Below are 27,160 nucleotides of genomic sequence, written 5' to 3' on the forward strand. Positions count from 1 at the left end.
GGACACAGGTCTACTTTGGGAATGTACATTATAGTTGGAGAGGCAAAATCACCTCAACAAATAAATTAAAAATCACAACTTGATAAGAGGCAGTGGAGGAAAAGTAGAGGCTATTAGAGAGAGGTATTTTGAGAGAATATAAGAGGGGAAATAATCCTTTTATTAGATGAGAGGAACCACTAGATATGATCAGGGGGTGTGGTCTGGCAGGTGGCTCTGGGCCCAGTATGTTGCTTATTGGGAAAGATTCCATGTTAGGGTTTTCACTGGGCTGCCTTGCTGGAAGCCCACAGAAGTAGAATTACCTGAGCCAAACCCCTGTGCGGGGATCTGCTTCCACCCTCACCTCCCCACCCCACACCTTTTTTTTTTACCTTGGTCTCTTTTATTGCAGGGAGGATGCCTAATGAGACCTTAAATCCTGGCGCTGGTGTCATGGTGAGGGGACTGGAGGAGTTGGAATGGTTGGGGGAGGAGAGCATGATCTGATGGTCTCTTTCAGTGCCCAACCTCTGGATGGAACTGGCTTGGGAGGAGGGGCCCCACAGTGACCCCGGGGCTCTGTGCCTAATTTCGGAGTCTGACTGCAGAGGGGGGCTCATTTAGACTTGGCAGAAGCGGAGTTCCATACCCAGGCCATCCCTCGTGAGGCCTCCCAAAATACACGTATCTGTATAAATTTAAATTAATTAAAATTCAGTAAAATTAAAAACCCAATTTCTTAGTTGCCTGAGCCACATTTCTCAAGCGTTCAATAGCTACACGTGCTGGTGGCTGCCTTTTTGGAAATCACAGACATAGAACATTCCCGTCATCACAGAGTGCTCTGTCAGACCATGCTGCACTATAGGATTCTGAAATTAAAAGACCGTTAAGTCTCTAGGATGCAGTGGAAGCCCTATTTTCACAGACATAAAAGGTTACAAAATGCTTTAGTCTTGGGAGGGGGTCTTGGCGTTTCATGAAAATTAAGTGATCAATGCCAGACTTTTGATGCCCTAAATAGTGTAGGGAAAACTCTCTAGAGCCCAGAATTAGGCGCTGGCAGTCACTGGTGGTGTGAAGTGACAAAGAGAGCCAAAGCTTACACTCTAAGATTTGTCCAACTATTAAAAGAAAGGAAATGCTGTCTGCTCAGTTGGCCATCTGATCCCTGTCGCTGTCCCAGCTGTGGTTACAGCACACCACCAGCCCTAGAGATGGGCAAAGAAATGGGCATGACTGTGTGCCAATAAAACTTTATTTATAGAAACAGGAGGCAGGTCAGGTTTGCTGAGCTCTGCTGTGGCAGAGCTGAATGTGCTCCCTTCCCCAGTGATAACCAGTTGTCCTTCAGGTGGTCCTTGCTCAGCCAGAATATATGTGTGTCGTTTTAGGAGTCAGTCACCTTCGAGGATGTGGCAGCGGGGCTCATCCAGGAGTGGGCGTTGCTGGACGGGGCACGGAGGAACCTGTGCCGATACGTGATCCTGGACAAGTGTGGGACCCTGGCCCCCAGGGGTAAGGCTAGCATCAGGCTGGTCCTTCTCCCATGCAGGTGTCTAATGCCTTTTAAGGGCCAGCTGCGTGCCCTAGGAAGAGGAGTGGGCTTCCGCAGGAAAACAGCTCCATCTGTATTTTTCCAAATGCATGGGTCTCACTGAACTTGGCCTTGGGCTTCAGGGCTTCATTCCTGAGGGGCACAGGGGAGGGTGTTTCTGGTGTGGTGTGGGCCCTTGTGGAAGAGCTTCACTGAGTTCATCGGAAATTGGGTGTGATCACTTTGCTACCCCTGGCACTGGCTCAGTGCCAGGAGTTGAAGCCCATGCGGAAGTGGCAAGCCCACTGTGAACCCTCCCTACGTCCCTCAGCGTGTGTATTTTTATCCAGCAGTGGGGATTCCACCGTGCAAATCCAGTCTGGGCTCCCGGGTGGGGCCAGAGGAAGAGCTGAGGGCCCCACGGGGGTGTGTGTGTGTGTGGAGGGGGTGCCCACTGGGTGGAGGGGGTGTTGTGATGGGAAGAGTTAGTCTGAGAGCATTTCAGAGGCCCTTTATCACAAGGGGAAGTGAGACTCTTTGGGGCGACGTTTCTCAAGCGAGTTCCTGTGGTGGTTTTTCTCTTCTGCTAGCCTTTGGCTACTTCTCTTTGGTCTCAGAAATGATCTGTTCAAAAGTCTCTCTTTTTTTAAACTGAGATGTCCACATACCATAGAATCCACCCTTTCAGAATGTACAACTCGCCGATTTTCAGTATATTCACAGAGCTGTGCCGTCTTCACCCGTCTCTCCTCCCATCTGCTGTGTGCGCGGATTTGCCTTTTCTCGGCATTTTGTATGAAGAGAATCGTAGAACATGTGGCCTTTGGTGTCTGTCTTTTTTCGTTAGTGTGATGTTGTCAAGTTTCACCCACATTATAGCGTGTGTCGGAGCTTTGTTCCTTTTTTATTTTTTATTTTTTTACTTTTTAAAAAAGATTATTTATTTATTTATTTGACAGACAGATCACAAGTAGGTAGAGAGGCAGGCAGAGAGAGAGAGAGGAGGAAGCAGGCTCCCCACCGAGCAGAGAGCCCGATGCGGGGCTCGATCCCAGGACCCCGGGATCATGACCCGAGCCAAAGGCAGAGGCTTTAACCCACTGAGCCACCCAGGCGCCCCACTTTGCTCCTTTTTAGGGCTGAGTAGTGTTCCTTGTGTGGGTAGACCACGTTTTGTTTGCCCGTTTGCCTGTGGACGGGTTTGTTTCTACTTTTTGGCTCTTGTGAATAGTGCTGTGAGCATTCATGTGCCAGATTTTATGTGGGTATGTTTTCAGTTCTCTTGGGTTGATACTTAGGAGTGGAGTTGCTGGGTCGTTTACTGAGCTTTTTGGGGAACCACCAAAGTGCTTTCTCAGGTGCACACACCATTTTACGTTCCCACCGCTGGTGGCCGAGGGTTCCGATGGCTCCACATCACACCCACACTTGCTGTCTAATTCCTCGTGGAAGGGAACATTTCTGTGTATATTGTCTAATTGCCTCTTACTTGTTTCTCTGATAAGGCTGTCCTTCTGGCGACATCTGTCTCAGTCCCAGGAGGACAGAGTTTCTCATCCCCCCCCACCCCAGCTCCTGTTACTGTCACATTCCACACAGCTGTACCCTTCAGTGTCTCCCTTTGCTCCCTGATGCCTTCTTCCCTTTTGGTACCGGGCCAAGTTTAGGGTCAATATTTAAAAAACAATATTTTAAAAACAATAAATAAACACTTAAATATTTATTTTGGCCAATTTTGTACCACTCTTTCTGAAAGACCTTAATTTTTTCTAATTCATTTTAGACTGGGCGTCTCAACTTAAATCCAAAGCATTGACTCCTGTGCAGGATATTTTGGAGGAAAATTTGTCCCAGGATATGCAAATGGTAAGATTCATGGGGGATTATCCTCGTTCCCTGTCTTGGGAGAGACTGAGGAATTTGGGAGTTGGAAATGCACACCAGAGCCAGGAAGACATTTGGGGGCATTTCCAAGGACATGCCCACATGGTCTGAAGGGAGTGGCCACAACTCATGAATTTGGGCAAACCCTGTTGTCACTCAAGACCCTTTATTTTCAAATCCCGAGTAAATATGCCATCAGTGTGAGTCAGACATCGATTGTGTGTGGTATGGTTTACTCCTCAACAGTCATGGGAAACTCCTGCCTTTTGGAGAAGCCCCATGGAAATCATGAATGGGAGAAAGCCCGCAACGTCCTTGAGCCCTTAACCCATCTAAGCAAGGTGTACTTCTGAAAGTGCTAGAAACCTGCTTTGTCGGGGAGGAGAGCAGCCCAGGGTGCTCTGCGGGTGTTGGTGGGGTTTTTGTCATCACTTACCCCTGGCCAGGACCAAACTCGCCCTGGAGAGATGATTCAGCCACATCCAGAATGGCTTCAGGAGGAACTCTAACCTAGACCTGATGAGAGAACTGTGGGAGAGAGGGTCGCCCTGACTATAAGGGACGTTGGAGAGCTGTTGCAGACCCCTCCCCACTGAGGAGAGAATTGAGATCCTGCACCTGAAATGATCCCTTGTCATAGCGTGGCAGAGCCTTCAGAGCCAGGTGGCGTGTTCCAGCGCACGAGGGAACAGACTGAGCCCCGCTACCCCCACCTTGGCACTGAGTTCCTGCTCCCCCTACTGTAGGAATTTCCAAGGTTTGGGTTCCAGTTCTTGGGGATTTCCAAGATGAGGGTTAGGGTTTGGATAGAGGGACATACAGAGCCCAGTTTCACTGCCAGGCTGGGCCTGTTTGTCCCAGAGCCAGTGAGATCTCTGGGCTCCCTCAGTGTGTCCCCCTCCACCCCTGTCATGGATGGTGTCCGTCTCAGGGTGTCAGACATGCCAGCCCTGTGGATGGGGTGGCAGGGCCTGGACGGTAGAGACCTGCTTCATTGCTTTACTCTGAGCGTGCAGAACCTTAGCCCCGCACCGCCTGGTGTGGGCTGCAGGGTAGCTGAAGCCCTCACCCCTGCGTGGCTCTCGTCAGACCCCAGGGAAGCTGAGACACTCCTCACTGTTCATGTCCTTCTCACCATTGGTTCACATTTTTGTTTAGGTGGAGATTGTCCTCCAGTAGCTGCTTGGGAAAGGGCTTGTTGCTTTGGAGGCCCTGAGGTCTGAAAATACCTCCCTGGAGCTGCTGGATCTGACAGGCTCGTTGCTGTAACCCCATGCAGAGCATTCTGTGTGTCGTTACAGAGCCCTCAATTAATGCTTGTTCGTGAAGGCGCGAACGCAGGCACTCCAGGCCCTCACCGCCCCCGTGTCTTGATTAGCAGATGGACCCTGTGAGGGAGGAGAACTCACAAGGCACAGCTGTCCTCTCCAGTTTCTGTGGGCTCTTTCCCCTCAGTTTGGAATTCCAGCACCTTCCACAGAGTTCCACTCCCAGCTCAGCTGTGAGCGCTGAGTGTGGGAGAGGAGGGGGTTCTGCTGCATCTGAGCCTCAGGAAACAAGCGGTCACAGAATGTTTTGAACGAGCAGAGGAGGTCCACCCGGACACACATGTGGAGAAACAGAGTGGTTCATCCATGAAGACACACAGCCCATAAGTGGTACAGCCACATTTGGAGCTGGGAGTCCAATCCAGGCGTAATTGCAGAGATTGCCGTCCTAGCGGCCAGGGTCTGCTGGCTGGGAATCCTACAACCTGCCAGGTGGTTGAAGGTGCTGGTGGTTCAGCTGGCCCTTCCCGGCATCATCGGGCCTCTTCGAGACGACTGAGACCCCCATGGCAGCTCTGAGGCCTCCCTGTCACGTGAGAATAAGGCCTTGTGGCCTCCTCCTCAAGGCCAGCTAGGCCAGGGGAGGGCAGGCACATAGAGGGCTGGAGACTGCTCCCAGGAGAACCCTGAAACAGGCTGAGGAAGCGGTCTCCAGGCTCAGCCCTTCTACTCTCCCAGCCGCCCCCCCATCCTCCACCCCCATGCTGTGTCTCCTCTATGCTGCTTCAGGGCAGGGGGTGGATATTGGCTTGCGTGAGCGTTGGATAAGGACAGGGTTCAGAGGATGGGCTGTGGATGGCCGGGCAGATGTAAACAGCTCTGGGCGAGTTTGGTCCTGTGATTGATGCCTGCCAAATAGACAAACACAGACTCTAAGAATAAACACAGAACAACATTTATATTCAGAACCTAGGGCTTTTAGCCTTTCTTCAGCGAAGCACTTTGCAGTGCCTCTGAGGGCCTGTGGCCTAAGCCCCTAGCGGAACCCCCAGAACCAGAAAGGGCCGGGTTCACCTCTGTGTCTCTGGTGTGTTCGGTCCTTGAGACCCTCGGGGCCTGGTGACCGCAGAGCAGTAGGGGAGTCACCAGGCCTGAAGCTGCCAGACCTGCATGTCCACCTTCTGACGGCACTACCCCAAAACTGAGGGTCCCTCCGGCCAAGAGCAGCTTCATTGCTGCCTCTGTCCTGCTCAGTCCCCTCTGTGCCTTCTCCTGGGGGCCTGGCTGGACCTAAGGATGCAGATCAGGCCCACAATTGGAGACAGGGGGACACCTTTGATTCCAGAGGACTCTCTGCCTCTCTGGGTGTCACCTTGGTCTTCTGGATGTACAGTAAACCTGGGAGGATGTTTGCTGTGAGGGCCCAGCCCCAGCCAGGAAGGCCCACGGTTCAGCATTTCTGCCTATCACCCATACTGAGGGACCTGCCCCCACCCCCAAGGCCTTTGAGCTTCCCCCCCAAGATATAATTTATCTCTGACTGCTCTTGCGGTCCCCAGTGCCACCACCCTCCCCAGAGCCACTGAGAGTTCTCCAGGACCCCTAGAACTGCTCCCCATAGGCTCTGATTTCTGCTGGGCCCCACCCTGGATACAGAGGCTAGGGACATCCCTTAGAAATGCAGGTCTGGTCAGACACCTTCCCTGAGGGAGCAGCCACCAGTGGAGGGGACTTCAGACCCTTTCTCCCACCACAGGGCTTCCTTCTGGGAATAACTTACTGACCGTGTGTCTTGTGTAGGGGTTCACCTCCCCGCACTACCCCTCAGCCTGCTGGCCATCCGCACCCCTCTTTGCTCCAGTGTTTCCCCCACTCCTGGAGGCTTCTCAGACGTTGCCTCCCCAGCCTGGGTCCCCTCTCCATCTCATTTTGAGGTTGAAATTCTATCACAGTGATTAGTTTTGTACCCAGATTAATCTGGACAAACTACGTTGGGTGTGTCTCAGTTTTATCAGTGTGTTGTCCGGAGCAGGGTCTACGTTGCAAATTCAGTCAGGGTGAAGAGCTGCGAGCGGACTCCATTGACTGTGTGACTCTGATCTGTCCCTGTCACTGTCTAGGGGCTGAAGGCGGCCGTGCAGATTCAGAGGGTGGCCATGCCGGTGCCTGCACTGGGTGTCCCTGAGCTGGGGATGGCCGGGGATTCTGGTGAGTGAGCGCCAGGTGGAATTGGTGGCCTGGGGGTCTGGGAACTTGCATCCTCCCCCTTCCTTTCCTCCGACCGCAGGCATTTCCCTGCCCCAGAAGGAGAGAATACATAGTAAAGTCACGTCACCATTCTTTATGCATTCAAGGGGAAACGTGCTTTCTTAGGATTGTGGGCTGGGAATCTTTTTGGATTTTTTTGTTTTGGTCTTTGGTCTTTCTGTTAAGAAGGGGCAGACCCCCTTCACCTGTGGCCAAGTCCACGCCTCTTTTTGGGTAAGGTTAAAGTCTCCACAGTTTTGTTGATGCTGAAAATGACAGTTGAATTTACTGCAAGTGGCATGTTTTAACTGCGCTCATAAAGAATTTAAATGGGTATGTTTTAACTGAGTTTATAAAGAATGAGGTTAAAACAAACCACATGTCCTGAGAAGTGGGGGGGAAAAATTAATTCCGGAGGACAAATAACCCCTTTAAGCTATAAGTGCAGGGCATTTGTTTGCTACCATCTTGCCTTCTAGTGAGAATAATGAACTTTGTTTCTGAACAGTATCATCCAGTCTTGCATTTGGAATCTCTTATCTCATCAACAGGAAGTAATTCTTAGATTATATAATGTATTACTTTTCTGTGTAATTTTGGTAAGCTTTCTGGGCAAGGCTTTGCCTTGAAGTACTCTTGAAGTACTTAGGGTACTGCACTCTCGAAGTACTCTTCATAGTTGGCTCACCTGTGGTGAGGTGGGCACTGGGAGACAGTCTCAAAACATTGGCCCCTTCCTGGGCAGTCAGATTTTTCAACGAAGACCAGAATGCAGTAGAAGCGTGCCTCATCTTGCGGGCAGAGGGGAGTTTCTGGAAATTGGAAGTGAGACCATGGGTTCTCACTGCAGCACTGCTGAGCCTTGGCACCAGATCCTTGTCTGTGGAGGGCCAGGTCTGTGCTGGGTAGGGTGTTGAGCAGTGCCCCGGACCTCCACCCACCAGACGCCAGGAGCGTCTCTTGCCTTGTTCCGCCAGGGGGCGCTGTCTTAACGAAGTCCCACAGACTGCAGTGGCTCAACCACAAAACTGGTTTTCTCATAATTCTGGAGGCCAGAAGTCTAAGATCAAGGGATTGGCAGGGTTGGTTTTTCTCAGGGCTGTGACCTGTTCAGGCATCTCTCCTTGGCTTGTAGGTGGTTGTTTTCTTGTGTTTTCATTTTGTGTATGTTCTGTGTTCAGATTCTGTTTTCTTACAAGGACACCAGTCATATTGGGTTAGGGCCCACCCATATGACCTCATTTTAATAATGACCTTTAATAATGAGATCTCATGTCCAAAGATGCTCATATTCTCAGGTACTGGGTATTAATTAGGACTTCATCCTATGAGTTTTTAAAGGGACACAATTAAGCCCATAAGAGCCCCTAGTCATGACAGCTGAAAATGTCTCCAGAAGCTGTGGCTGGTCCCTACCTCCCTGTACCCCAAGATCATGTGCTGAAGTCCTAACCTCCCATGTGACCATATTGGATGGAAGCTGAGCCTTTAAGAAATTGGTTAAGGTTGCATGCGGTCATAAGGATGGAGCCCCAATACCATAGAACGGGTGTCCTTATAAGAAGGAGGGACACCAGAGCACTCTGCGAAGACTGCTCTCACTTGCGCAACCATGTTGGCTTCCCGCTTTCAGACTTCCGGCCTCCAGAACTGTGAGGAAGTAAATTCCTACTGTTTAAGCCATCCTGTCTCTGGGATTTTGTTATACAGCAGAGCTGACCGAGATACTTGTGAAGGGAGCAGAGGGAAGGAGAGAGTGGTGTGAGCTGACTGGAGAAGGCTGGGCTCGGGATCGTTCAGGGCCTGGAAGCATGGGAGGAGATCCTGGCCCTGTGCTCAGGCTGCCAGGAGCCAGGGATGTGTTTGGGTGAGAGGTGCCATGCATCTGCGGTTTTAGCCGAACTCTCCAGCATCTGGGAGGTGGCAGGGCCTCCGGGAGGATCCAAGCGGTGGGTGGAGGCTGTGAGGAATGGGGTGGCAGTGGCCTAGACCAGTGGTGAGTGCGGAGTGGGTGTGGCGGGGTCCCCGAGACCACTCCTGGTTGTGGCCATTCGCTAGGACTCCCCCCTTGGCCCACAGTCGTACTCATGGTGGTGGTTTATCACGGTGAAGAGGCACAGAACTGGAGCCTTAGCTGAAGTCTGGGGAGTCCAGGAACAAGCTTCTGGAAGCCTCTGTCAGTGGTGTCACATGGGACATGCTTAATACCCCCAGCAACAAGCTGTGACAACACATGTGAGGTGATGTCTATCAGGGAAGCTCAGTAGAGACTCGGTGCCCAGGTTTTTCACTCGGGGCTGGTCGTGTCGGCACCCCCTGCCCAGCATGAACCGGACTCCTGGAAGGGAAGCAGGCGTTCAACACAAACCAGTGTTTGTAGAAACAGTTTAAGCAGAGTGAGCCCCTCTTACCAGTTAGGGCGGGGGAACCCTCTGGAGATCCATGTTCCCAAGGGCCAGCAGTCAGGCCTGTTGTGTTAATTCTTGTCTACACTGTGGGGAATTGGGGAATGATTTAAGACACACGCAGGAGGTTGAATTGAGATAATTTGCTGAGTCCTGTATGCTTTCATTTGCCAGACATTCCAGAGCTTTCATGTGCCAAGGACAGTGTTGGGAAGGGGTGTAAAAGGAAAGGGAACCCAGGCTTGTTCTTCCAAAGCTTCCATCCCATGAGGGTGGCAGAAAATACGTACCTAAGGAAGCCAAAAACAATGTATTACAGATAGATAGAGGCTGTGAGGAAAGGGGGAGGGTCCTTCTAGAGGAAAGAAGGTCACCGGGGTGGGGAGGCACTTTGAGGGAGTGACGTTTCAGTGGATTCAAAAAAGAGAGGCCTGATGTGGCATCAGCCATGGTGGGGATAGGGGCAGGAGGAAAGGGAGTGGGGTGGGTGGGGGTGGGGGGAGATGAGTGCTCCCTGTCCAGATACCATCACTGAGGTGTTTTTGTTTTGTTTTTGTTTATTTTTAGATTATTTATTTATTTGACAGAGTGGGAGAGAGATCACAAGTAAGTAGAGAGACAGGCAGAGAGAGAGAGAGAGAGAGGGAAGCAGGCTTCCCGCTGAGCAGAGAGCCCGATATGGGACTCGATCCCAGGACCCTGAGATCATGACCTGAGCCGAAGGCAGCGGCTTAACCCACTGAGCCACCCAGGCGCCCTGTTTTGTTTTTGTTTTTGATTAATTGTTGGGGTCTTTGGAGTGTCAGGGGTGAGATTTCCCATCTGAGGCAGGGATGTTCTTCCTAAGATCAGGGATGCTGGACGGAGAACAGCCTTTGAGAATAAGGTGTTGAGCACATTTTTGGTGGTGGGGGGCATGAGACAACAGAAATTCATAGCTCACATTTCTGGAGGCCACAAGTTTCCAGTCAGCGTGTTGGCAGGGCCGTGCTTCCTTTGAAGCTTGTGGGGAGGCTCCTTCCTGGCAATTCCTGGTGTTCTCGGCTTGTAGCTACATCACTCTGATCTTTGCCTGTGTCATCACATCGCCTTCTCCTCTCATGTGTCCCTGCTTCTTCCTTTTCTCCTCTTTTTAGGACACCAGTCATATTGGGTTTGGGGCCCACTCCTCTCCACTGTGACTTCCTCTTAGCCAATCACATCTGCAAAGACCCTGTTTCCAAATAAGTTCACATTTTGAGGTAGTGGGGGGTTACAACTTTATAATTTTGGAGGGACACAATTCAGCCAATAGTGGTCTGCCCTCTGGTCCCTCTCCCCTCAAATTCACGTCCTCCCCATATACAAAATACAGTCAGACAATCTTGACCACCCCAGAGTTATTACCCATTCCGGCATCAACTCTTAAGTCCCAAATCTCATGAACTCAAGAAGTCCCCAAGTCCATATGAATGATCTAAATCAGGCATGGGAAGACTTGGGGTGTGGGCTCTACCATGTGCAAAATTCCTCTTTACCTGTGAACCTGTGAAATGAGAAAACAAGTCCTCTGTTTCCAAAAGACATTGGTGGGACACACACAAGGTACATGCTTCCTCTCCCAAAGGGAGAGAAAAAAGGGGTTATGGGTCCCAAGCAATCTCGAAACCCAGCAGGGCAAGTTCAAGGCCTGGTAGCAGTCCTCTGTGATGGCAGCAGCCCTTCCCCCGCATCTCACTGTGGGTGTAAGGGGAATTCCCCAGACTGATGAGTGGGGACATGGGCTGATGGTGTGCAGGTGTGTCTGGAGTTCAGGGGAGTCAGTCAGCGGGGGTTTGGGCCCCGTCAGGCTGGGTGGGAACTGATGCCCAGAGTGGGTGAACCTGCCCAGGCAGAGGCTGAGGGAAGTGAGAAGGGTGAGGGATGGAGGAGTCTAAGGAAGCTCGAGGGGTAGTCACTTCAGGGTGGAGGGACTAGATCACTGCACACATTGACTGAATACCCCCCAGGGATGGGGGTGGGGTCACTGGTGGTCTGAGTGAGGTGCCTGTCATTAGTGGTGATTGTGAGTGCGTGCGAGGTGAGGAAATGGGTGGTGACTTGGTTGCCCACAGTGGGGAAAGAAAACAGTAAGTACGTAGAGGGAAAAACAGAGTGTTTTGGCTTAAACTGTGGCCTCCCAGAAGGGTATATTGAAGTCCTGATTAGCCACTGGTGCCTGTACCTGTGACTGGGGCCGCACTTGGAAATAAGTGTCTGCAGCTGCTGTTGAGTTACGGTGAGGTTGGGCCGGGGGCCCTCTCAGCCAATGTGACTGGTGGCCTTTTTTTTTTTTTTTTTTAAAGATTTTTATTTATTTACTTGACAGAGATCACAAGTAGGCAGAGAGGCAGGCAGAGAGAGAGAGGAGGAAGCAGGCTCCTCACTAAGCAGAGATCCCAATGCGGGGCTCGATCCCAGGACCCTGGGATCATGACCTAGGCCAAAGGCAGAGGCTTTAACCCACTGAGCCACCCAGGCGCCCCGACTGGTGTCCTTTTAAGAAGAGAAACATGCATCTGCCTTTGGCTCAGGTTGTGATCCCAGGGTCCTGGGATCAAGTACAGCCTCAGGCTTCCTGGTCAGCAGGGAGCCTGCTTCTCCCTCTCCCTCTGCCCCTCCTCCCTGGGCTCTCTCTCTCAATCAATCAAACAAACAAACAAACAAATAAATAAAATCTTAAAAAAGAAAAAAAAGATAGAGGGAGAAACATGCCAGGGGGAGACAGGGACACACAGGGGAGAGGACAGCCATGTGACGACAGATGCAGAGGTTGGAGGGATACGACTGCAGGCCAGGGAGCACCCAGGATTCTGGACAGCCACCGCCAGAAGCCAGGAAGAGGCAAGGAGGGATTCTACGCAGAGCCTCAGAGCGGCGCTTGGCTGACACCTTGGTCGTGGACTTCTGGCCTCCAGAACCAAGAAAGAATATGTATCTGTGGCTTTAAGCCTCTCAGTGTGCCTACTTTGTTATAGCAGCCCCAGGAGGGGAATATGTGGGTCAGAGATTAGACATGGTTCAGGTTTTCTTTTTTTAATCATCTGTAATTTATTGCATTTATTTGTACGATATACATTATTTTTTAAGTCAGGATTGATTTCTAAGGGGGAGTGTCCCGTCACAGGGTGAGGTGAGGGCACAGGGAGACAACAGATGGTGTGGGGGGTCACTTGCTTGTCTGTAATAGGCCGAGCCAGGAGGGCCTGTGGGGATGGAGGGGTGTGGTTAGTTTGAAGGCAGGAAGGGGAGATGCTGCCTTCCCATAGGCAGACTTGGGGTGCTGGCAGCTTCTCTGTCCCCTACTTATGGTTAAGTCCTGGGGCTCTACTGGCTCTGCATAGTGGTGCAGAGGAAGGCGCCAAGCAGCTAGGGAAGAATGCTGACCCAGGGCTGAATCAAGGGGCGTTGGGGGGTGCCCGAATCAAGGGGCATTGGGGGGTGCCCCAGAAACTTCAGAGTCTGTTGGTAAATTGAGACTGTGACTCCAGAAATTTGGAATGGAAAAAATGTGTGTGTGTGTGTGTGTGTGTGTGTGCCTATTCTTCTCTATGTGCATGTGTATGTATGTTTTGTGTGTACATGTGTGTGCATGTTTACATGATGGTGTGCATGTGTATGCATAAACATGCATAATAAATGCATAAATGTGAGTGCATGTAAGTGCATGTGTGTGTCTCTTATATGTGAGTGTGTGCATATGTGTGTGCACATGTGGTCACTCACAGTCGGGGTAGGTAGCCTTCGGACCTGTGGTTGTGCTCACGGGGCCTCCTGGCTTCCCTCCTCTCCGAGATGTAGCTCTGCTTGCCCAGGACCCCGCCTGGCTCCAGAAGGAGAGCACAGAGGAGGAAACCGGGGCGCCAGGGGTACTGATCACCTGTCTGCAGGTAAGTAAGAAATCCCTGTTGCTCTTCTTTCTTGCTTGGGCCTTTATCCTCTTCCCTTGGCCTGGAACTTCTTCAACCCACAGGTCTGGTCTCCAGGCCTCTAGGCACTGGACCTCCTGTAACGGGTGTGTGTGGGGGGGCGTGTGTGGGACAACCCAGGCAGTGGTCTCACAGCTTCATTCAGACCTTCCCTAGCTGTGGATACCTCATTCTGCTGAGCATCAGGAGGGAAAACAGCAAGGATGTCTGCTGTCCTTGCCTCTTAGTTTTCACGGTCTCTCGGAGCAAACACTTGTCATTTACCAAATACTTCTCTCTTGCCTGCAACATGCTCAGGTCTGCCGGACACTGGAGCTGGAAGGGAATAAAACTGCCATGGTTTCCTGGCTAGTTGCCAATGGCTTAGTCCTTTGATGCCACATGTGTGGACGCTGTCCCTCAGGGAGGAACAGGTAGAAGGAGGAGAGTTCTGGTTCTGGGGTCTGAGCCAAAGGGCAGATTCTGAGACCTCAGAACTCCTGGGTCTGGTGAGGTGGCCCCTGGCTGAGCTGGGATGGGTGTGTGTTTCAGGAACCCGTCACCTTTGCTGATGTGGCTGTGTTGTTCACCCCAGAGGAGTGGATGTTTCTAGACTCTGCCCAGAGAAGCCTGTACAGAGATGTGATGCTGGAGAACTATAGGAACTTGGCCTCCGTGGGTAAGGGCCGGCTCATTGCTTCATCTACACACTCCTGTGACACCTATGCATCCCCAGAGATGTGCTGGTTTGGGAAATCAAGAGGTGAAAGAACAGACAAATCCTGCTGTCATGGTGCTTACTGTTCAGGGGTTTCCTGTGGGAGTGAAGGTCTCTCTGCTGCCCTCTATTTCTCCATGGTTAAAAGTTTCTGGGCTTTTCAAGTGTCTCTCTGAGTGAGGCCCTGGGTTTTGGGTACTAGAGAATCCCATTGTTCTTTGGGACCCAGTGAGGGGGCTTGTACTTTGGTTCCTTAGTGAAAGAGCTCTGCCATGCCCATGAGAATGTAGGCGGGCTCATTTTGCTCTCCCCATCTCCAGTGCCCCTAGAGACTTCAGAATCAACCCTGGTTAACGGCAGGCCCGGTCTGCTAACACCCTGCACCTTTCCACAGGAGCAGGAGATCAGCTAGGCAAACCTAGTATGCTTTCCCTTTCGGAGCCAGAAGAAGAGCTGTGGGCCCCTAAGAGAAGAACCTTCCCAGGAACCCGTCCAGGTGAGCAGCAGGCAGATCAGGGAGTACCAGCTGTGATCACGAGATGAGAGTTAGGTTTGGAAGTAGTCAGTAAGGGAAATGCTTTCATTGCCTTTGACAGAGCCGCTTTACTAGATTCTGCCTCCTTCCTTTTTATCCATAGTGCTCCACTCTGGTTTAATAGAATGATTTGTCCTGCCTCCTCTTCACATTTATCATGTCCATGTGTATAGTTTATCATGTGTGTGTTTTATATGTATATAGCATGTGTATGCTTTATCCAGTGCCTCCCCACCTGTGTGTTCTTGCTAATACTTTCTCTCCATTTCAGTCCATCTTCCTAGAACTCTTTCTTAGCAACTTATCTACCATCTCCGTTCCTTGTTTCTATGGTTACGTGACTCTTACATAGTCAAATACGTTAAAATTTCCTTTACTCTTTGATATATTCATCTTCACAATTTTCTCCCATACTTAGAATCAGTATTTATATTTTATTTTTTCAAAAAAAGAGATGATTTATTTGTGAGAGAGTGTGCACACGAGTTGGGGGAGGTGCAGAGGGAGAGGAAGAGAGAGAAGCTCAAGCAGACTCCCCACTGAGCGTGGAGCCTGATGAGAGGCTTGATTTCATGACCTGAGCCAAAACAATAGTCAGACACTTAACTGAGCTACCCAGGTGCCTCTAGAATCGGTATTTAAAAAAGAAAATCCACATGTTCTCTGCTTTCTCTTTTGGTTGCCTTGGTCCCACAGTTTCCTTCCCTGTGTACTTAATTTTTCTATCCTTATTCATTCCAGAACCTCAGCATCACCCCCAAGATTCAGTTTCTCACCCAGATATTTTTGCAGAGATTCCATCCACTGGCATGAAAAGGGTAAGGTGCCCAAGGGTTTTTCTTAGTCCTCTGTCGTAGGACAAGTCTGGCATTGCTGTAGGTTAGAAAAGCAGCACAAGAGGCCAGAGAGGGAAAGATTGAGAGAGAGGAGAGAGAGAGAGAGAGATTCAGGCAAGTGGTGTTCACTCAGGGGAAAGCAGGTTCTTGGGAGAGAGTCTGTGAATGTCATGAGTTGGGGAAAACCCTCCATGTTGAACAAGGCATGTGTTTCCCAGAGTTTCCATAGCAGCCATGTTTATAAATGTGAATAGACATCAAGTGTTTAAAACTTAATTTGCCTCTAACTCGGCCAAACTGCATCTAAGAGGCCTCCTGAATATAATGAAAACGACAGCTCTCTGTGGCAGAGCATCCACTTGAAGGGACTCGGGAGAAATGGGGCAGACACACTAAAGTGGTAAAAGCTTCAGCACCAGAAATGCCTTTTTCCTATGAATGTAATAGAGCCTTTGGTCTTCCTATTTTCCTCAATTGACAGGAGCAACCTCAGCCTGGAGAAAAACTCTATAATTACAGTGAACTTGGGGAACCCTTTCACAGCATCAAACCGCTTTTTCAGTACCAGAGAATTCACGCTGGGGGTGACCCCTGTGAATGCCACGAGGGTGGAAAATCCTTCTTCCAGCCCGCTCACCTAATCGTGCCAGACAAAATCCGTCGTGGGGACAAAACCTACGTGTGTAGCAAATGTGAGAAATCCTTCAGATACAGCTCCGACCTGATCAGGCACGAGAAGACTCATACCGCGAAGAAGTGCTTTGAATGTCAGGAGTGTCGGCAAGCCTTCAAGTATTCCTCAAATCTGCGGCGCCACCTGAGGACTCATACTGGAGAGAAGCCTTTCGAATGTGCTCAGTGTGGGAAAACCTTCACCAGGAACTTTAACCTAATTCTGCACCAGCGAAACCACACAGGCGAGAAGCCCTACGAATGTAAGGACTGTGGGAAAGCGTTTAATCAGCCATCCTCTCTGAGGAGCCACGTGAGGACCCACACAGGAGAGAAGCCCTTTGGGTGCAGTCAGTGCGGGAAAGCCTTCAGGGAGCACTCGTCGCTGAAGACACACCTGCGCACTCACACCAGGGAGAAGCCGTATGCGTGTAACCAGTGTGGGAAGCCCTTCCGGACGAGCACTCATCTGAACGTCCACAAAAGGATACACACTGGGGAGAAACTGTATGAGTGCGCTACTTGTGGGCAGGTCTTGAGTCGCCGCTCAACGCTCAAGAGTCACATGCGAACTCACACGGGAGAGAAGCCCTATGTGTGTCAGGAATGTGGGCGGGCCTTCAGTGAACCTTCATCCCTCAGGAAGCATGCAAGGACACACACTGGCAAGAAGCCCTATGCCTGTCAGGAATGTGGGCGAGCCTTTGGTCAGTCTTCACACCTTATTGTGCACGTGAGAACTCACACTGCAGGGAAACCCTATGAATGCAATCAGTGTGAGAAAGCCTTCAGGCACAGCTCTTCACTTACTGTGCATAAAAGAATTCATGCCGGGAGAGAGAACGTTAGGAATGGTGGCCTGCCTGTATCAGTGTCCCATCCGTACAGTGGGCCCCTTGCTGAGTGACTTCCAGGTTTTAAAAATATATGTGTTCCAGGCCATAATCATCTCTTGTAGTACTTGTTTTAGCTACATCACATGTTTTTTTTTTTTTTTAAGATTTTATTTATTTATTTGACAGAGAGAAATCACAAGTAGACAGAGAGGCAGGCAGAGAGAGAGAGAGAGGGAAGCAGGCTCTCCGCTGAGCAGAGAGGCCGATGCGGGACTCGATCCCAGGACTCTGAGATCATGACCTGAGCCGAAGGCAGCGGCTTAACCCACTGAGCCACCCAGGCGCCCTACATCACATGTTTTGATACATATTTTCATTTTGGTTGAAATCTGAATATTGTCTTAGTTTCTATTATCACTTATTCTTTGGTCTGTGAATTATTTATAATTAGATTTTAAAACAGCAGGACATGAGTATATTTTTATAGAGGTATAATTACTTATAGTGAAATTCATAGATCTTAAGTGTATAGTTGGAGGACTCTGACAAGTGCATACATATATATATGTAACCAATACGCCATTTAAGATATAGAACATTTCTATCCTTCTGGAAAGTTCCTGCATGTATATGGGTGGGTTTTTTTTTTATTTTACAAATTTTTGTTGGTTTCTAATTTAATTTCATTGTGAGCGGAGAATGTGGTGTTTATGTTATTGAATGTTAGGTATCTGTTTAGTTGCCTGTCAGAATTGGCCCTTCCTCCTTACAAAAGGACCTACATTTTTTTGGTTTAGATTGGTAATGTGCACTGTTAAAAAACCTCTATCTCTTGGTCCTTGCAGCTAGAGGAGCCCCCCTCTTACCCGCCCTCCCTCCCGCCCTCGCCACCTGCCCTGCAGTCCTGGCCTTTCTAAGTATGGGAAATTATTGGGTGTGATACCTGGGAAGGATGTTATAAAGGAATATTTATCTAGATCCTTCCACGTCTTGCCCTTTGTACAAACAGACATGATGTCTGGCACTAGAGGATCCATCCCATGACCATGAGGGTAAAAGCTGCAGGCTAAAGAGAGTGTGGCCAGAAGTCATACCAACCTGTTTCCCTAGTTGGTGTCTTTGTGTGACTCTCCTGGCCCTTTTCTGGACATCTTGTGATGTGAAAAAAATTGCACTTCTTACTGGCACATGACATTGCTATTTTGGGGATGGGTTGGGGAGGGTAGGGATGGGTTTATTATGGCCTAATGAAGTATCTCACTGATGCACTTAGTATAGGGTTAGTCTCGTATATGCTTCATGGGTGATGGAAATCAACGTACTGTATTCTACATACATCCACTAGCCTGAGCATACTATTTGTGTTTCAAAATCTTCTACACATTTATACATATTGGTCAATATCTTAGTCTGTGTGGGCTGCATAACAAAAATACCATTGATAGGGTGACTTATAAATAACAGAACTTTTTTCTCATAGTTCCGGAGGCTGGAATCCAAGATCAAGATGCCGACAGATTTGCTTTCTTGTGAGGCCTGCTTCATGGTTCATAGACTGCCATCTTCTTGCCCCGTCCTCACATGGCAGAAAGAGCAGAGGAGCTCTGTGGGGTGTCTTGCAGAAGGGTGCTAATCCCATTCACGAGGGTTCCACCCTTATAACCTAATCACCTCCTGAAATGCCACCTCCTAATACCATCACAGAATGGGAATTAAGCTTCAGAATATGAGTGGGGGGGCACAACATTCAGTCCATATCCGTCTTTGATCTGTGAACTGAGACAGCTATGTTAAGCTCTCCCACCATGATTAGTGAATCTTGTAATTCTGTCAGTTTTTAAATTTATATATTTTGAAGCAAATTAAATGAGATTTTTGATATTTAATGTTTCCAGCAAATTGTTCCTTTTATTCTTCTAGTGACCATCTTTCTTCCTAGTGATAAATATTCAACCCTTCATTTTCATAACAGCAAGTCATTGTTTGGAGCTTACTGTTAACAGATAGTAGGTATTAACAATGATACTTTGAGGTAGATACTATTATTATCCCCAGTTTATAGATGGGGAAACTGAGGACAAGCTCAAGGTGAGTTAACTAAGGTCATACAGGTGGTAAGTGATGGAGTCTGGCTCCAAAATCCAGAGGCTGTGCACAGTGCCTTACCCTGGAGGACTTTTCTTTCTTTATACCTGTTCTTACAGTCTGTTTTTTTGTGTTGCTGGTTTTCTTTTTTTTTTCTTTTTTCTTTCTTTCTTTTTTTCTTTTAGAGAGAGGGAGAGAGGAAGAGGGAGGGACAAAAGGAGAAAGAGAGAGAGAGAGTCTTAAGCACACTTCTTACCCAGTGTGGAGCCTGATGCTGGGCTTGCTCTCAAAACCCTGAGATCATGCCTTGAGCTGAAGTCAGGAGTCAGATATTTAACTAACTGAGCCACCCAGAAGCCCCTGTTTTTGTGTTTTAAAATTCTAGGGGTGCTGGGGTGGCTCAGTTGGTCAAGCATCTGCCTCTGGCTCAGGTGATGATCTTTGGGTCCTGGAATCATGCCCATGTCAGGCTCCCTGCTCAGTGGGGAGTCTGCTGCTGCTTCTTTCTCTGCCCCTCCCTCCCCCTGCTTGTGCTTTCTCTCTCAAAATCTTTAAAAAATCTAACAAGTATAACTTGTGTAAAAGTTCATAAATCCTGGTGCACACATTGGTGAATTTTATATATGTCTATGCCACCATATCAAGATATTAAATATTTTATCTCCCCAGAAATTTCCCTTGGGCCCTACCCTGGCCAATAAGCCCCATCCAGAGGTAATAAGCATTCTGATTTCTGTCACCATAGATTTGTTTTTCCTGTTCATAGAGATGGAACCACACACACTGCCCACTTGTGGCTGGTTTTTCATTTAATATAGTGTCTGTGAAATTTATCTTTGCCACATTTTCAGTAGTTTATTTTCTTTAAAAACTGCTGGGTAATACTCCATTGTCTGAATATCCCACAGCCAAGATATTCCAATCTGTTTATGGATATTTGGGTTCTTTCCACGTTTTGCTGTTAGGAATAAAGTTGCTGTGAATGTTCTTGGACAAGTCTTACTGTGAACAAATGTTCTCCTTTTTCTTAGGTGTCAGCCTGGAGCAGAACCGCTCGGTCATTAGCTAGGCAGACTGTGAGCTTTGGTATATACTGCCAACAGTTTTCCAAAGTGGTTGAAACAATTTATACATCGATCAATGCATGAAAGTTTGGTTTGCTTTACATCCTGATAATGCATGCTACTGTTAGTTTAATTAAAATACATTTTCTAAATGTTTCAATTGAATCAATTGACATTTGGGATATTACCAGGTTCAGAGAAAGAGTTTAGTGATTCATCAGTTGTGTACAACACCCAGTGCTCATTACTTCAAGTGCCCTCCGTAATGCCCATCACCCAGTTACCCCCCCCCACCTTTCCTCTCCCCTCCAGCAATCCCCAGTTTGTTTCCTATAGATACAAATCTCTTATGGTTTGTCTCCCTCTCTGATTTTGTCTTGTTTTATTTTTTTCTCCCTTCCCTTATGATCCTGTTTTGTTTCTAAATTCCACATATGAGTGAAATCATATAATTATCTTTCTCTGATTGACTTATTTCCCTTAGCATAATACCCTCTATCTACCTCATTGCAAATGGCAAGATTTCATTTTTTGATGGCTGGGTAATATTCTGTTACACACCCACCCACCCACCACACCATCTTCTTTATCCATTCTTCTATGAATATAAGGGTCCTTTCCGTTTTTTGGGTTTTGTGGACATTGGTGCTTTAAACATTGGGGTGCAGGTGCCCCTTTGGGTCTCTGTATCCTTAGGGTAAATACCTAGTAGTGCAATTTCTGGGTCATAGGGTAGCTCTATTTTTAATTTTTGGGGAACCTCCATACTGTTTTCCAGAGTGGCTATACTAGCTTGCATTCCCACCAGCAGTCTACACTTGCATTCCCACCTTTGTCTTCAACCTTGCCAACATCTGTTCCCTGACTTCTTAATTTTTGCCATTCTGACTGGTGGGATGTGGTATCTCATTGTGGTTTTGATTTGTATCTCCCTAATGCCAAGTGATGTGAAGCATTTTTTCATGTGTCTGTTGGCCATTTGATGTCTTCTTTAGAGAAATGTCTGTCCATGTCTTCTGTCCATTTCTTGACTGGATTGTTTGTTCTTTGGGTGTTAAGTTTGGTAATTCTTTATGGATTTTGGGTACTAGCCCTTTATCTGATAAGATGTTTGCAAATATCTTCTCCCATTCTGTCAGTTGTCTTTTGGTTTTGTTGACTGTTTCTTTTGGGCAAAAGCCTTTTATTTTGATGAAGTCCCAGTAGTTCATTTTTATTTTTGTTTCCCTTGCCTTTGAAGATGTGTCTAGCAAGATGTTGCTGGGGCCGATGTCGAAGAGGTTATTACCTGTGTTCTCTAGAATTTTGATGGGTTCCTGTCTCATATTTATATCTTTCATCCACTTTGAGTTTATTTTTGTGCATGGTGTAAGAAAATGATACAGTTTCATTCTTTTGCATGTGGCTGTCCAATTTTTCCAACATCATTTGTTGAGGAGACTGTCTTTTTTTCCTGTTGGATATTCTTTCCTGCTTTGTCAAAGATTAGTTGACCATAGAGTTTAGGGCCCATCTGTGGGTTCTCTATTCTGTTCAATGGATCTATGTGTCTATTTTCTTGACAGTACCATGCTGTCTTGATGACCACAGCTTTGTGATACAGCTTGACTTCCAAAATTGTGATGCCTCCAGCTTTGGTTTTCTTTTTTTTTTTAATTAATTTATTTATTTTCAGCATAACAGTATTCATTATTTTTTTGGTTTTCTTTTTCAAAATTTCTTTGGCTATTTGGAGTCTTTTCTGATTCCGTACAAATTTTAGGATTGTTTGTCCCAGCTCTGTGAAAAATGTTGATAGTATTTTGATAGGGGTTACATTGAATGTGTAGATTTCTTTGGGTAGTGTGGACATTTTAACATTTTCTTCCAGTCTGTGAGCATGGAATGTTTTTCCCTTTCTTTGTGTCTTCCTCAATTTCTTTCATAAGTGTTCTGTGTTTTCAGAGTACAGATCCTTTCCATCTCTGGTTACGTTTATTCCTGGGTATCTTATGGTTTTTGGTGCAATTGTAAATGGGATTGATTCCTTAATTTCTTTTTCTTCTGTCTCACTGTTAGTCTAATGAAATGCGACAGACTTCTGTGCTTTAATTTTATATCCTGCCACTTTGCTGAATGCCTTTATAGTAATTTTGGGGTGGAGTCTTTGGGTTTTCCACATAGAGTATCTTGTTGTATGTGAAGAGTGAGAATTTGATTTTTTCTTTTTTCTTTTTTTAAAATTTATTTATTTTCAGAAAAACATTATTCATTACTTTTTCACCACACCCAGTGCTCCATGTGAGCCGTGCCCTCTATAATACCCACCACCTGGTACCCCAACCTCCCACCCCCCCCACCCCCCGCCACTTCAAACCCTGATTTGGATGCCTTTTAATTATTTTTGTTGTTGGATTGCTGAGGCTAGGACTTCCAGTACTATATTGAACAACAGTGGTGAGAGTGGATATCCCTGTCATGTTTCTGACCTTAGGGGAAAAATATCTCAGTTTTTCCTCATTGAGGATGATATTCACTGTGCATTTTTTTGTATGGGTTTTATGATACTGAGGTATGTTCCCTCTATTTCTACACTGTAGAGAGTTTTAATCAAGAAAGGATACGTATTTTCCAAATGCCTTTCCTGTATATATTGAGAGTATCATATGGTTCTTGTCCTTTCTTTTATTCGTGTGGTGTATCACATTGATTGATATGGGAATGGAGAACCACCCTCGCAGTGCAAGGTGGTCCACTTGGTCATGGTAAATAATCCTTTTAATGTATTGTTGGATCCTATTGGCTAGGATCTTCGTGAATATTTTGGTATCCATGTTCATCAGGGGTATTGGTCTATAATTCTTCTCTTTGGTGGATTCTTTGCTCAGGTTTTGGGGTCAAGGTAATGCTGGTCTCATAGAAAGAGTTTGGAAGTTTCCCTTCCATTTCTGTTTTTTGAAACAGCTTCAGAAGAATAGGTATTGAAGGGCATCTTGGTTCTTTCCATAGTTTGGTGACCGTGGCCATTGCTGCTATAAACATTGGGGTACAGATGGCCCTTCTTTTCACTCCATCTGTATCTTTGGGGTAAATACCCAGGAATGCAATTGCAGGGTCATAGGGAAGTTCTATTTTTAATTTCTTGAGGAATCTCCACACTGTTCTCCAAAGAGGCTGCACCAACTTGCATTCCCACCAACAGTGTAAGAGGGTTCCCCTTTCTCCACATCCTCTCCAACACATGTTGTTTCCTGTTTTGTTAATTTTGGCCATTCTAACTGGTGTAAGGTGATATCTCAATGTGGTTTTAATTTGAGGGCTAGTGATGATGAACATTTTTTCATGTGTCTGCTAGCCATTTGCATGTCTTGATTGAAGAAGTGTCTGTTCATATCTTCTGCCCATTGTTTGATATGTTTGCCTGTTTCATGTGTGTTGAGTTTGAGGAGTTCATCTTAGATCCTGGATATCAACCTTTTGTCTGTACAGTCATTTGCAAATATCTTCTCCCATTCCGTGGGTTGCCTCTTTGTTTTCTTGACTATTTCCTTTGCTGTGTAGAAGCTTTTGATTTTGATGAATGGATAAGGAAGATGTGGTCCATATACACTATGGAGTATTATGCCTCCATCAGAAAGGATGAATACCCAACTTTTGTAGCAACATGGACGGGACTGGAAGAGATTATGCTGAGTGAAATAAGTCAAGCAGAGAGAGTCAATTATCATATGGTTTCACTTATTTGTGGAGCATAACAAATAGCATGGAGGACAAGGGGCATTGGAGAGGAGAAGGGAATTTGGGTAAATTGGAAGGGGAGGTGAACCATGAGAGACTATGGACTCTGAGAAACAGTCTGAGGGGTTTGAAGTGGCGGGGGGGTGGGAGGTTGGGGTACCAGGTGGTGGGTATTATAGAGGGCACAGCTTGCATGGAGCACTGGGTGTGGTGAAAAAATAATGAATACTGTTTTTCTGAAAATAAATAAATTGGGAAAAAAAAAAAAGAAGAATAGGTATTGAAGGGCATCTTGGTTCTTTCCATAGTTTGGTGACCGTGGCCATTGCTGCTATAAACATTGGGGTACAGATGGCCCTTCTTTTCACTCCATCTGTATCTTTGGGGTAAATACCCAGGAATGCAATTGCAGGGTCATAGGGAAGTTCTATTTTTAATTTCTTGAGGAATCTCCACACTGTTCTCCAAAGAGGCTGCACCAACTTGCATTCCCACCAACAGTGTAAGAGGGTTCCCCTTTCTCCACATCCTCTCCAACACATGTTGTTTCCTGTTTTGTTAATTTTGGCCATTCTAACTGGTGTAAGGTGATATCTCAATGTGGTTTTAATTTGAGGGCTAGTGATGATGAACATTTTTTCATGTGTCTGCTAGCCATTTGCATGTCTTGATTGAAGAAGTGTCTGTTCATATCTTCTGCCCATTGTTTGATATGTTTGCCTGTTTCATGTGTGTTGAGTTTGAGGAGTTCATCTTAGATCCTGGATATCAACCTTTTGTCTGTACAGTCATTTGCAAATATCTTCTCCCATTCCGTGGGTTGCCTCTTTGTTTTCTTGACTATTTCCTTTGCTGTGTAGAAGCTTTTGATTTTGATGAATGGATAAGGAAGATGTGGTCCATATACACTATGGAGTATTATGCCTCCATCAGAAAGGATGAATACCCAACTTTTGTAGCAACATGGACGGGACTGGAAGAGATTATGCTGAGTGAAATAAGTCAAGCAGAGAGAGTCAATTATCATATGGTTTCACTTATTTGTGGAGCATAACAAATAGCATGGAGGACAAGGGGCATTGGAGAGGAGAAGGGAATTTGGGTAAATTGGAAGGGGAGGTGAACCATGAGAGACTATGGACTCTGAGAAACAGTCTGAGGGGTTTGAAGTGGCGGGGGGGGGGGTGGGAGGTTGGGGGTACCAGGTGGTGGGTATTATAGAGGGCACGGCTTGCATGGAGCACTGGGTGTGGTGAAAAAATAATGAATAATGTTTTTCTGAAAATAAATAAATTGGAAAAAAAAAGCCCTTAAAAGAATTACAATTTGTCGAAAGCCAGATTCAATCAATACAAATGGATAGAGTTCAACCTAAGATACCATTAGATCTTCTTATTTTTCATACCCCTCACACACCCACTGGATTAATTATTCAGAAAAAACTAATCATAGAATGGATTTTTCTTCCAAATAGTACTGTTAAAACACTCACTACAGATATAGACCATATCGGCAGTATTATTCAATTCGGAAGAGAAAGAACTCACCAAATGCAGGGGTATGATCCACAGATTATTGTTCTGCCTTTAAATAAGACACAAATTAAAACAGCATTCTAAAATAATTCAAATTGGCAAATTGCCCTTAGTGGTTTACTGGAAACACTTCTTCTCATTATCCCTCTTTATCTGTTATTTCCTTTTTAAAACATACTACATTTGTCTTTCCTAAAATCACTTCTAAAAATCCAATAACAGATGCACCTACTTACTTTTCCTATGGCTCTGTCAAAGGTAAAGCCTGTTATTATGGTCCTACTTTGAAGGTCATATCTACTACAGTCTCTCAGCACAGAAATCAGAATTAATGGTAGTTATTACATTGTTTCAAGATGTTTCTTCTGCATTTAATCTGTTATCTGATTCTTTATATACAGTATATGTTTTACAGCATATCAAAACTACTACCATTTCTACATCTGATGTAATATGATGACCCTCATCACGGTAACCATAAGTCTTCCTGGATGTTACGCACAAATAAATAACTTTACTTACTGAGCTTATATACCCAATCCTCCCCTACTCCGTCCAGTAGAGTGGAGAAAAGACATAATACCAATTTATTTAAATGCCTCAAAATGGATACCTGGATTTTTGGATCCTAGATTGCCCCTAGAAGAGGGCACAAATATTAATCTTACCTTAAGATATCAAAATAGACCAATATATATTGGCAATCATTCCAGTTGTCTTATCCCTGGTGATCAAAGATGGGTGGTGGACTTTCCTACTGATAATTATCTGACTAAAGTTCATTTACATTTACTCTTCAATAAGGGATTCCTAGCCAATGAGAATCAGGGTCCTAGCTATACTACAGCAGCACCCCCTATTCCTGAATGCAAACTAATGCAAATGTGGTCTGATGAGGGAATTTGCCCTTTATGGGAGGATTTTTGAGCTTCTCACCCCAGTATTGTTATTAATGATTCCTATGGAATTGCATGGGACTGGTCCCCTAAGGGGACAGCAGTCATTGGTTGCACTGGGGGACCCTGCTCCTCTCATTGAAATTTAAAATGGTGGGGCGCCTGGGTGGCTCAGTGGGTTAAGCCACTGCCTTTGGCTCAGGTCATGATCTCAGGGTTGTGGGATCGAGTCCCGCATCAGGCACTCTGCTCAGCAGGGAGCCTGCTTCCCCCCTCTCTCTTTCTCTGCCTCGTCTCCGTCTACTTGTGATCTCTGTTAAATAAATAAATAAAATCTAAAAAAAAAAGGTTTAAGAAGCTTTAAAAAAAAAAAGAAATTTAAAATGGCAAGTTTTGGATGATCTCATTTTACCACAAACCTTAACATCAGGAGATGCACCTCTATCCTGGCTTGGGTAAGGACTTTCGGTGCCATCCCCTTTTGTTAATTATCATAAAAGACAAAAGAATTTATGGAAGGTCACCACCACTTTAAATCACATAAGAGTTTGGAACGGCTCTTACATTTATCAGTCTAATAACTATGCATTCTCCTTTTTCCTCATGAAAGAAGAATGGGTAAAAGCTCGTGTTAGAGATCCCTATGTTTTTGTTATTGGAAAAATGACTTTTGATCATAACAATAGAGAAATAAACTGTCTCAGATGTAAAAGGTTCACCTGTGTGGATGAGAATGTTTATACAGATAATTCTATCATTCTCATAGCTAGAAGAAGAATAGGCATCTAGTTACTGGTGAAACACCACCATGTCTGGGAAAGCTCTCCAGATATGCGTGTACTTTTAACAGTTTTGAAGGACTGGGTCCATAGAACAAAAAGATTTCTTGGGTTGCTTATAACAACTATTTTAGGAATTATAGCCATTACTGCTACCACTGCAGGAATGGCCTTGCATCAAACTATACAAATCACACAATTTGTACAAAAGTGGCATGAGAATGCTAGAAAAGCTTGG

The 27,160-nt window shown here is 46.5% G+C and overlaps 1 protein-coding gene across 2 annotated transcripts; it reads left to right on the top strand.

The window, feature by feature from the left end:
• The first annotated feature begins 400 nt into the window (after positions 1-400).
• Positions 401-19,040, top strand: ZNF333 (zinc finger protein 333). 2 transcript variants are annotated; one of them, XM_044253826.1, is made up of 10 exons: positions 401-438; positions 1,377-1,500; positions 3,303-3,385; positions 6,792-6,879; positions 13,143-13,231; positions 13,802-13,928; positions 14,362-14,463; positions 15,244-15,320; positions 15,820-16,717; positions 18,327-19,040. In XM_044253826.1, exons 1-10 carry the CDS (start codon positions 436-438, stop codon positions 18,377-18,379), a joined length of 1,644 nt encoding a protein of 547 aa, XP_044109761.1. In that variant the 5' UTR covers positions 401-435; the 3' UTR covers positions 18,380-19,040. The 2 variants fall into 2 exon arrangements, with proteins under 2 accessions (XP_044109761.1, XP_044109760.1); XM_044253825.1 differs by lacking the exon at positions 18,327-19,040 and having other exon boundaries at positions 15,820-17,056.
• The last annotated feature ends 8,120 nt before the right edge of the window (positions 19,041-27,160 follow it).

The sequence above is a fragment of the Neovison vison genome, chromosome 6 (assembly GCF_020171115.1).
Source record: "Neovison vison isolate M4711 chromosome 6, ASM_NN_V1, whole genome shotgun sequence".
In the NCBI taxonomy this organism is placed as follows: Eukaryota; Metazoa; Chordata; class Mammalia; order Carnivora; family Mustelidae; genus Neogale; species Neogale vison.